The 12407-nt window shown below is 39.2% G+C and overlaps 1 protein-coding gene across 1 annotated transcript in view; it reads right to left on the bottom strand.

Moving 5' to 3' along the window:
- Positions 1–485: 485 nt before the first annotated feature.
- LOC108967780 (photoreceptor-specific nuclear receptor) overlaps positions 486–12407 on the bottom strand; it is a 58422-nt gene continuing 46500 nt past the window's right edge. The window contains exons 4-5 of the mRNA XM_018931409.1: positions 1932–3260; positions 486–971 (exon numbers count right to left, since the gene is read on the bottom strand). Coding sequence (XP_018786954.1) covers positions 486–971; positions 1932–3260 — 1815 coding nt within the window. The remainder of the gene's footprint in view (positions 972–1931; positions 3261–12407) is intronic.

Here is a 12407-nt window from a genome sequence, read left to right as displayed (position 1 = left end):
ACACACACGCGCACACATGCGTATGGTGCGCGCTTGGCAATGCGACGTTGCGACATTAGAAAAATACAGTTACAGCATTCGTAGTTAGCATGGCAACAGCAACAACAACTAGTGTGTGATATCAACACAAAATATCAACGTGGTTACAGCTGGAAGCAGAGGAAGAAGCAGGGCGCGAAACCGATGTGAAATTCGACAGCTGGGCGCGACCACTCGCACGCATACACACGTAAGGCCAATAGAAGCTGAGTGCAACAACAATAGTAACAAGCGCTTCAGTACTAGCAGCTACAACGACTGCAGTAACTATAGCGCGAGCTCCAGTTACCTGTGATATCGAAGAAAACCACCAGGAGTCATGACCAGCTTCAATGTCCACTTCGGCTCAAATCTTATTGCTTTTAGCGCTCACATTAGAACTACAGTTATGCTCGAGAAATCAGCTTCAACACCATCGTTCATGCATTTTAATGTTCACCCACTTCCTACTTATTGTCCACCTGCGCCGGCTCCATGGAATACATGTCCCTCAAGAGCCGCGCTATCGGCACATTGCCAATGGTCTCCTTGAAGAAGAGCGCCTCGATTGTGGCGGCGCGTATCGTACGCAAGGATGGCAGCAGCAGCAGTAGACGTCCAAAACGTGTCGCTTGTCGTGGATAACGCAGACGCACATGATCGGAGAGTATACATTGCGCTTGATCTTGCAACATCTCGACGGGTTGCACATCGCAGAGTCCAGCTGTTTCGGGCGAAAAGAGCGCGATCGCTTTCATGCAGCCGACCTCACTGCCATCGGGCCCGATCTGACGAAAGCGACAGAGTATCTCTTGTATGGTCTTCATTTCCAGTTGTGTGGCTTCGTCTTGGAGTACGCGCTCTTTGATGAGTGGTGATTCGAGTATGGGTGTGAGATCGAGCGGGATCGTCCATTGTGAGAGGTTGAGTAGGAATAACTCTTTCCACGATTCCTGTGGGTGGGGAAGAGAAGTAGATTTACATATTTGTAAATTTACGATTTAAAGAAAAACTTAATTTAAGTTGATTATTATAAATTAGATAAGGTTCATTGTGGATCTTCATAAATTCCAATCAATGCGACTAAATTCACTTCACTAAAATCTATAAAAGAAGTCCTTTAGAGAAGTTACCATCCACTTTGATAGCAGGGCGACGATACTAGCCTTGAGTTCACTAAAAGCCAGTCACTTTATGATAAGACTTGTATAGGTTCACAGCAGAATCGCAGGCTGTAAAGCTGGTGAGCTGGCAAGAAATGGTACTCTGGCTTCCCTATCTGTAGAATGGACTGGGTCGGTGCTTGCCGAGAACTTGGCCAGCCTTTCAGTGAGTTCTTTACCCTCTCCCTAGCTATTGGGGTTGTAATAGGTCATTGACCTTTCGGCATTCATATTGCAAGGATGATAAATTTACTCGACGAAAACTTAAAACGCTGTAAGGAAAAATACGAGGTGGAATCGATCCAGCACTTCCTTCTTGAGTGTGGTGCGTTTGCGCGATCAAGGCTTAAACACTTGAGAGTTCACCCTTTGAGATGTCCCAATGAATTTGTGGGAGTGGAAATTAAACGTCTGAGGCAATTTTTTTTTAGCCACAAGGCGGTTTAATGACTTATAACTACGAAGTACAGGAGTTCTATACTTTTGTTCGTCTCAAACGAAGTCTTTCGAATTTTCTCTTTGAAAACAAGGTGTATATTACGAGGTCTTTCCTGCCCCGCAGTAATATACTCTCAAAAGCTTTAACATCGATCTCTCCAACTGACCTATGTCCACTCAGTGAGACCTTGACTAAGCTATTGCAAAAATTTGGAGTTTCAGATTAATTCCTACATTCAGCTTTCTCCATTATCTTTTGAGTCAAACTAGTATACTCCATACACTATAAAACCTAAAAGCAAATCGACTCACCTGCAACAATAAATGCTGATCATTCTTGGTAAGCGTTTGGAAGGGCATCAAGCACTTAACCCAACGCACAGCCATGAAGAGTAGACGTGCAGTAGTTTCCTGCAGCATTTCCCATGACAACAGACGCGAGTCCACGCCAATCAATTGTTGTGGCAGCGCCGGAAATAGTATTGAATTGTGCACTTGATATTGTATGATCTCTTGACACTTGTCAGGACTGAGTAAGAGTTCGAGGAAACCGTTTTGACGTGCTGCATAAAGCGCCGCAGCTTGACTCGCCGCAGCAGCGGCCGACGAGCTGGAACTATTAGAAACGCCAGCAATGCTTTGATGAGCTGTTGGCGAATGACTGGAGAGCGGCGTCGAGCGCGATGGTGTGCCACTGCTGGCAGTCAAACTGCCGCTGCCACCACTACCCGGCTTACAATTCTGATTGTTTATGCTGTTATCATTGTTGTTGTCCATGGACTCACTATTATTGTTGTTATTGCTATTGCCATTGATATTGATAATCGGTGAGTCCGGTCCACCGGTAACATTAGTGTCCGTCAGCGAGGGCACTGGTGAGGCGCTAGTCGACAACGGCGGTGTTGCTGATGGTGTTTCGGTCTCCACATTTACACGCGGACTCTCACTGCCCAACGAGCTGCGACCGCCAATACTCGATATGGACTGTATGGAAGGCGTTGGCGATGGCGACGAGTAGTTGTGTGTCGTCACGGTTGACTTTGCGTAGAACTCCAAGCTCGTTGTGCTGGCAGCGCCACCGCTAGCGCCACCAGAGGAACCGCCGCTATTTGTCAGGTCATAAGTGGGCATGCCGGTGGTAAGCGACAGCGGCAAATGCTTTGTTCCTTGTGGCTGTCCGGCTGCCGTCGCAGCATTCACCGCACCCACAAGCGTTGCGGCTGTAGTGGCTGTCGCAGCGGCCGAGATGTTCGGCAATTTGCTGGTGGCCTCCGCAATGAGATTGTGATGCATATGCGGCAAGAGATGCGGTGGAAATGGCAATGGGGGATGTGGTGGCACGGCAACGGCGCCATTTTGCAAAGCGCTATGCTGCGCCAGCGCATGTCCGGGATGATGGAAGGCGGTCGGATGTGCTGGTGGTTGGAAACCCTGTACAGGGTGGGTGGAAATATGTGAAGTGTAATTGAAGGAAGCCGACACATTGGTGACTAGTGAGACAGGCAGATGATGGCCGGGATGGTGATGCGGCATGCCGTTGTGATGGTGATGGTGATGATGATGGTGCGGATGATGGGGATGATGGTGGTGTAGTTGTGGATGCAGTTTGGGTTTACGTGGACCGCGCTCATGCTGTACGGCTGTAAGGAGTAAGCGTAAAAACAAATGAGTTAGAGATTAGTTAAATAAATAGCGAAAGTACGAAGAAGAGGCGTACAAAATATAAGAAGAGTGTTTTATAATTATGTGTACAACTCAGAATTTGATACTTATATAATTTTCTATACTTATTTCTTAAAGAATTGGTATAAGAAAGCTACATTTTTTTTTTAGAGTTTCTGGAAGCTTTTTTGAAGCCTCCTATTTGTATTAACATTGCCCAAGAAGTTAATAATACCCAATAGGAAAGGCCGGAGACTCCATGAAATATATATATAGATGATCAGCATTACGAGCTGTGTCGATTTAGGCATATCCATCTGTCTATGCGTCCGTCTGTGTATATGCGAAGTCGCCGCATATCTCATACAGCTAACGTTCGATCGATTGCGGTACTCGCCGTTGGCAATACACAAAGGATCATAAATCTTCCGCAAAAAACTTGTAAGGCCGACTTATCGGATGTTGTGGTTGTGCATGCCTTCGCACCATACAACAGGACGGGAAGCACTTGTTTAGCTTTTTCTTTATACCTTGAGCGAGGACTTCACTTTTTAATGGACACTTTAACCACCCAAAATTTGACGCGTTGTAAAAATCTGGTCGATTGTCGATTTTTTCGAGTCTAAATCTACACTGATAACGTCCAGTCAGTTTATCAACGAGCTTCAATCTTTGACACAAAACGCTCGATAGAATCTCATATATATAAGGAGGCTTATCAACTTTATATCTGATACGTTTGTCTTGAGACGAATAATTCCTATTCGAACCTGCTCATCGCTCGAGGCATCGGATTCGCCATCTCCAGGTGTTCACTTTCAGTGCCGTTCAGCAGGCGACTCTTCAAATCTCGACATCTATACCACCTCGTTCGTGTGTAAAAAATATTAGAAGAGTTTTGGTCTATCGCAGCATTGCGAAGTAATCTGTCTGTTTTCTCTCCACTGCGACATGACAGTCCTCATCGTACCAGCTGTTCTTTCGACCTTTACGAAAAGCAATGGTTTTGCTATTGGCTGTACGTAAGAAGCTTGAAATGCTGTCCCACAGTTCCCTTAAACGAGTTGCTGATGAGTGCTTTCAGAGAGCAGGAGTGCAAGTCAACCCAATCGTACTATTTGTAGCTTTACATCTGAGAACTTCGTTTACCCATCCCTTAATTCTTTTCTCGCTAGCGTTCTCCAACCTCTCTCGACTTAAGTGCGTGGCATAAGTTCAACTGAAATCATCTTCTTCAAATTAACTTTATTTATTTAACTACTTAAAAGCAGATTATCGCAATTATACCCTTGAATTGATTTTGTGCGAGTATTTTTGCGGCATTTGCATCTCGTTGCGCCTCAAGCCGGCGCGCGCCCTCATGCCAGCAGCTTGATTGACTTGATAAGTTTGCCACTGCTCTGTGCCGAATCAGCAAAAAGGCAACAAATCCCAAATACTCATACAAAACCAAAAAAAAAAAATAAAATGTGCTCTATGGTAGACTCATAAGAGGCAAGCAAATCAAAAGTTGGTAAAAAGTTGCGTAAAACTCAAACGAACCCGCTTGTGAGCGCGTGACTGAAGCGCCTGAGCTGATGGGATAATGTGCCACACATTGGTGTGGCGGCAGAGGGCGTTGGCTGTTGTTAGTGTTGTTTTTGATTTTCGATTAGCTAAAGATGCTGGAATTCGCTGTTCGATTCTCTGCTAATATATGCGTAGAAATATGTGTGTTTGTAGTAGTGCATGTGTGTCGTGTTTCCTTTGATGTTTGCATCCTTTAGTATCCTTGCATGCGCTTGGTGGAGTTGTTTTGAAGTGATATTAAGAAAACAACAATATTGTTCTTTGATATCTACGGTTTATTGTTGTTAATTATTTATTATTAATTTATACTTTTTCATGGATTATTTTGTAACTATTTTTATAAACAATTATTATTATTTATTATCTTTAATGACGACCATGTATGAACTTCATAAAACAAATCCCATTAGTTATTTTTCTGATTGCCAATTAGATTGTGTAGGAAAGACAATTAAAATAAATATATTTGTGAGACCTTTCCAGCCCGCAGACTGTGATGCTATTCTAACTTACCGATTCACACGAGCTTAGATCCCTTAAGCAGCTTTGTTTTGGATACTGCAGCAGGTTAAACTCTTACTTATCCAGAATCGACCGCGACATATTAAATATATTTACAACGTGCAACGGTTCCCCAAATGATACTAACCACCTCTTTGTAAGTCTAACAACAACACTAACATAACCTAAATTTAATCCACCAATAATAAATTTAGATATCAAAATTTAGAAGTAGGCGTTTGTCACCTTTTATTGGTAGTAAATATTGTATAGGATGAACCAAAATTTTCTTTATTTTAACCGCGAGCAACGCGTGTTTATAACAACAATACTTTGACTACATAACTTTTAAAAACGACCGTAAACTACCAACTTATGGTAGAAAAACAGACAGCGTTCGCTAAGAAGCTTGAACGTGCCTAGAGACAGTATATCATTGTTATTTGGGGTGTTCTGCAAAAAAATCTGGGTCTGCCCCGAATACTTAAACCCAACTGTCCTGGACACTCGTCGATATAGCTGGCAGGCCTATTTCTGCGAAGTTCGCCGCAAGAGTCAAGGAAATTGGGTTCATAAAGTAGTCAAAACTGGATTTTCTGAACTCCTCCATTCACACGACGGTCAGGTCCACGTAACCGAAACGTACCGGATTTTTTATCCAATCAAGGACTGTCCACTCGAACTCGAACTCGACAGAACTATTCCGTTATAACAACATCCTGAACTCCTGTGGTGTTTTTCTATAAGAATCTTTCCCAAACATAGTTTACGCTTCTATCATTGTAGCGCGTTTAAGGCAGCCGGCTGTTATTAAGCTGTCAGTGGATAAATTCCTCAAGTAGATGAGCACTAACGCTTCTAGCAGAGCGTCACTCGCTCTGCAATCAAATTTAATCAAGCAGTGTCTGCTCTCATTATCGATAGCATCAAGCTACTTCAATATCAGACTTGTTTGGGTGCCTGATCATAGTGTAGTCTTATGAAACCGATGAGCTCGTAAGATAAGGTACTTTTTTACCTATTACATCCAACTGAAAAACTATTTGGGTCTTCGTTGAGATCTGGCGCTTTGGCATGAGACATCTAGACTTTTCCTGAGCTTTGCAAGCATTTTCCCACACTATCTGCTGAGCAACCGCGAGAACCCTCGTGCTAGTGCAGAGCACAGGCGATCTATTAAACTACTTGCTATCAGTCAGGTACATCTTGCCGCAATCGTATATCATCTTATTGTACAATAGGCATGTATGTGGTAAGGTTGCAAATCTTGACGTACGCTAACTGTGAAAGATGTGTGGAGAAAGGTGGAACAGAAACGTTTATTTAGAACTTTCTATTTCTTTTATTGATAGATAATTAATCATCATCATTAGAAAAGCAACTAGGCTTTTGGATAACCCTGTATGCCGAGAAATAAACTGAGTCGTCTTTCATTTATGTATGTATATAGATTTGGCTTGGCATCCAAATACTTTGGCCACTTTAGAATCCGATTACAGGAGCACAATTGTCTGGTTTCATAAAGTGCTTTATATACTAGTCCAAGAGCGATTCTCAGCTCAAGGATCAGTTACTGAGCCTAACCTTCTAATCAAAAATAAGTTTCAAAGCAGCCACTCCGGATCTGATATACATATATAAATCTTTATACTTAAATTGAGACTAATAGCCTAATAATATTATCATTTTTAGGTTTCCAAGTTAACTCAGAATATATTTCCAAGTTACCTAACCTAAACACATAAGGCTCTAAGAGACTATAAAACAAAATCAATATTTTGTCTATCGCTCCAAAGTGCTATGTTGCTAATTTAATAACACTGTAAATATACTTATCAAGCTTTTGTAAAGTAAAGTGTAACTCATTTTAAGGTTACCTACTTTATTAAATCAAAAACACAGAAACTTCAAACTTAATGAGGAATGTATATTATCAACCGAAAAAAAATTCTTTGGCATTTATTTTACGTGGAATTATCTACTCTCAATCTGCGATCTGTGAGAAGTGGTACCGTCTGTTTGGAACCAAATGTCGCCGAGATGACTAGCTTCAATTCCAGGTATCAAATAGTCGGTTAACATGGTGAGATAGCGGTCGCCATTGACGGTTACGTTCACACCTGCATCATTTTTAAAGAAATATGGATCACTTATTCTACCGGCACACAAACCACACGAAACCTTTGTTTTTCTGAATGAAATGGCAGCTCGTGCCAAATGCTGCAATTTTGCTTGTTTCCATACCCATTGAGCCGGAAATAGCCTTCATAACTGAAAAAAAGGCTCGAAAACGGATTTTCTTGGAAAATATAGAGCGCAACGATATCACTTGGGAAGGTCGACTCAGCTTCAGCTCTTCGTAAACTTCATTTTTAAGTATACAGAATGTTAGCATCTAGTGTAGAATTGCACGAGACTTTTGCAATATATTTCTCTCAGCACAAATAGGTTTAGTATCTAAAGTAATTTTAGAATCAAATTTTTTTGCTTTATTTTTATAGAATCGTCTCTTGATATGAAATTGTTATTTAGCGCAGCTTAACACAGGTCACCACTAAAATTTTACTTTGTCGCTTTGGTAAAAATATATAACGATACACCATTTCGCGGATATGAAAAATAAATTAAATAAATCGCAAACTCTCAAAAAGGGAAACTGAAGAAACAAAAATTATTTGCGGCATCTTTTTCTTCAACTCTCATCTGCCTCCCTCTAAACATCTTCATAACATTAGCGACACTTGCACACAAGCGCCTCCCAACAAGGCAACAAAAGCTATGGCAATAACTTTTCGAAAAGCCTCAAAGCCTTTTGGAAGATCAAATTTTTCAATTACGCTTAAGTGGCGAACTCATAAAATTTTCATGCGATTCTCATCAGCGTCGATGGTATGCCTATGCATTGTTGGCAAGAGAGCGAGAGAGGAGAAGAAGCGCAGCGCGACGCTGATTGTTGCGAAAGACTTTAGGCAATTTGATGACAAACCGAAGAACACTGATGAAGGCGAAAAGAAAAAAAATTAAAACGAAATAATATGCTAGAAATTATAAAAAAAATGAAAATTAAATGAAAAGGAAAAGAAAAAAGTGCAAAAAAAATTTCCAAAGAAAAATTAAAGACAAGGTGCTCGCTTGAAAAAAGTTTTCCCAATGGCTGAGTTTATCTTAATTCTCTTACGTTAATTTTTGTGTGGCGCTGCAACTTTTTAACCCTTCCGAGCGGCATGCTGCGGCATTTGCCACTTGAAAGTGTTTTTCAACTTAATTTTGAAGTCTCAACGTTGCATTTTTCTTTGCTTAGTTTTCGATGTGGTTTATATCGGTGGGGGGTAGGGAAACTTAAGTTACGTCTTTAGCAGTTGGGCGGCAAGAAAATTTGCCTGATTGCGCAGTTTGTTGTTGCTTTATAGTATGTGTGTACTTTTTCTTTTGTTTCTGTCAGCAAAGCGACGGCATCATTTGACGTCGGTTCACATTACTTAAGCAAGACGTTAGTTGGCTGTGTGCTGAAGGCCGCAAAGAGCTTCAAGACTTTGTTGGTGTTGGCGAATAATTCTTGATTTTATAATTTCTTCACGAAACAAAATATATTCGTACCCACTTATACATATGTATATATATATGTGGGTAAGCAGAAGTTGGGCAATGCAAAAGTCGTGTTGCGGCAAATTTCAAACTTGCAGAGTTTCTGTCGCTGATGGTGTGTCAGCAGTAAGTATGTACATACATATGTATGTATATGTGTACATATGTATAGAAGATTTGTTTGAAAAAATTAATGAAAGATAATTTAAATATATACTTTATGTATATATGTACATATGAAAAGTAGTTAGTATATATGTATGTAAAAATACATAATCTCACTTCTTTTTCAATTATAGTCAAAATACCGAATTCTCAAAATCGCTTTTAAAAAAATTCGGGATTTCAAAATTTAGCTTCTAAAATAAGAGTGTATGGAAATTTGAATGAAGAATATAATTTTCTTTTACGAGCCGTCAAAATTTTTCTGGCATTCAAAATTTCTTAACGGGATCCCGATTTATTTTTCGGGATTTTGTTTTAATCAGTATGGTTTTAAAACATATTATATAACAAATGGAATGGTGAAACTATGCGATAATATGATTTATTGACGGAATCCCGAAATCTTTTTTCGGAATTATTTTGCACGAATATGATTTCCAATCAGATAACATTGAATATGTGTACAACTTTTTGATAAAACGATTTCGAGAATTAGAACTACTATACGGGACCCCGAAATTTCTTGACGGGATCCCGAAACTTTTTTCGGGATTTTTTCTACGTACATATGTATATGATTTTCAATATACCAGATATTCAAGTACAACTTTCTGATAAAAATGATTTCGTGAATTAAAATTAGATCACAGGATCTCGAAATTTTTCTCGGGATTTTTAATGAATAAATTTTTCAAACAGATAACGAACATGTTGGTGCAATTTTAGGATAATATGATGTATTGACGCGATCCCGAAACTTTTCTTCGGAATTACTTTGCACGAATATGATTTTCAATCACATAAAAAATTTTCAAGTAACATTTTTTGATAAAAGTCATTTCGGAAATTAAAATTACTTGACGGGATCCCAAAAATAAATTTTTTTTTTTTGGTTTTTTATGAAGTGTTCATATGCTTTTAAGGATACTTCCAAAACGGGAGCATTCCTTATTTTTTTTTTTTTTTTTTTTTTTTTTTTTTTTTTTTTTTTTTTTTTTTTTTTTTTTTTTTTTTTTTTTTTTTTGTTTTTTTTTTTGGTTTTCGTAAAATTCAAACGTCATGAAATTTCTAAGAAAAAATTGATAAAAGGATATATCAAATTAAGATGCTCAACCTCATTACTTTAACAACAGACATACTATGCATATTTATATTTTCATGCACCTGTCTCACATTGGCAGGACTGCGCTGTAAGCACAGACCGGAAGAAGTCTCGATAGTGAGGCCGCAGAGTCTATTAAAATTCACGTCAAGCGCAGACATCTTAAACGATGTCTACTCCTCATGGACCTAGAGACTGAGCTCGAACTGGTTTCACAAAGCACCAAAATTGGTCTATGCGTAGTTTATTGGCCTACCAGATCAACTTAACTTAATCAACATTTTCCATGGAATTAGACGAATTAACAAATGACTAACGGGAGTTAACTAACAAATGTGTACTAGAATATTCCTTAGCAGTAACCAAATCTATCTATAGAATTGTCATCGTACAAACTACCAGTTAAATACTGGTTATATGACAGCAGGTAAACGAAAAATATCAGTTCGAAGCCTGAAACGTGTAAATGCTTGATAGCCACTTCAAAAAAGCAGTCAAAAATGTTCTACTACTGATTCTCAAAACATCTCATAACAAGAAATCTTTCACAAGTAGCCACAAAAGCCGTCGTGAAGCCACAAAACATGTTAGCAACAAAGTAAGCTACAACACCACGGCGAACTCTTCACTTACTAATTTACAATATACGGAAGAAATCTCTCTAACACACACTAAGACGAATTGTTGTTGGCAGCAAACTGAAGAGCATGTCATGGCGACAAGAAACAGCTTGTACTAGCTGTCCGCTGTCCTGTAGCGCGTCCAAAGGCTTATGCGCCTACAAGTATGCACTGTGTAATAGCATTTTGGCAATTATTTACATTTTCTATAGTAGGCTTTGAGGCGCAGTTGGGTAGAAAATTACAAGTATACACACGCACACACACTCAAGGTGAGCTTTGACGGTACAAGCGAAGAGTTGTGTAAACAAGCAAAACTTAACGTTAAGCAAAGAACATTATGGCATTTTAACATTTGAGACAAAAACAAAGCAATCAAATAAGCAGCCAACCTAACCATAACAAAAACAACAATAACTACAGGCATGTTGAACACAACCGAACGTCTTGTAGTCGCCTAGCAAGGACAACATGATTCTAGTTAAGAATATCTTCTGCTACTTTTCTTCGTGCCAGCAAATCATCGTCTTTTTGTTGTTTTCTACTTCGCTTGTAGTTTCTGGAAATTCACGCTACACTGCATTTATAGGCAAAGTCTGTCGGCTACTTAGACAGAGTCAGTCATTTGCCATATTTGCTTCGGCAATTTGCCGACTTTTTAGTTCATTTAGTTAACTGTTTTGTTGTTGGCGGCTTGTTTACTTAAAAGCTTTCAAGCAGAGCATATTTACGTATGAGTTTGTGCCTTTGTTATTGTTATTTTCACTTTTGTTTGACCTATGTGTTTATACCATATATAATAAGTGGTTGTGTATCTAAAGGGAATCTTAGAAATCTAATTCCAAATAGTTTGAGCTTTCGAAATTATCTGCACAGAAACTAGTATGTTAAGGAGGATTCAGGGAAAACTTACTTTTCATGCTTTTCTTAATATTTTCTTTTGTCTCCCTTACGCTGTTTTTCTCGCACTCTCGCATTGTTTTGAACTCTCTCTCTCAATCTCTTCTTTCCTGTATGCATCTGGTTGTTGTATGTTAGTAGAAGAAAGCATACCGGAAATAACTGAGAGCAATGTTACAGAGTTGACAATCCTGTGAGCGATTAAACCTGTGTCCGTGCCGGTTACTCAGACCCGCCTGTCGTGGGGCTCATCTAATTCTCTTTCCTTACAGTAAATGGTTTGTGTCTCAACTGAAAGTCACATTGACAATTCAACGACTTTAAGTTATGGTTAGACTTTTCAGATAGGGATATCCTTATTTGTTCCATCTAATAAATCTCATGGGTTTTCCATATTAATAGAAACAAAAGAAAAGACTAGGAAATGAAAATCAACATCTCTATTTTGAAGTTCTATGAATTACTAATAATACTAATGCTAATACTTTCATCAACCGACCATATGAATGTATATAAATATCTATGCTCCATTAAAGATATGTCTCCAATTACAAAACATTGTCCTATGACATTTATGATCTTCGTCGTCAAAAAACCTGCCTCGGCCTGTTGAGGTTTAGACTATTAAAGGACTGTTAAAGACTATGTATAGTTTATAGATAAATTAGAACTTAATTAAGCTCA

The sequence above is a fragment of the Bactrocera latifrons genome, unplaced genomic scaffold (genome assembly GCF_001853355.1).
Source record: "Bactrocera latifrons isolate USDA-ARS-PBARC rearing strain unplaced genomic scaffold, ASM185335v1 scaffold_2, whole genome shotgun sequence".
NCBI classification, from domain to species: domain Eukaryota; kingdom Metazoa; phylum Arthropoda; class Insecta; order Diptera; family Tephritidae; genus Bactrocera; species Bactrocera latifrons.
The sequence above is the reverse complement of the archived record's forward strand: the minus strand, read 5'-3'. Positions and strand labels throughout refer to the sequence as shown.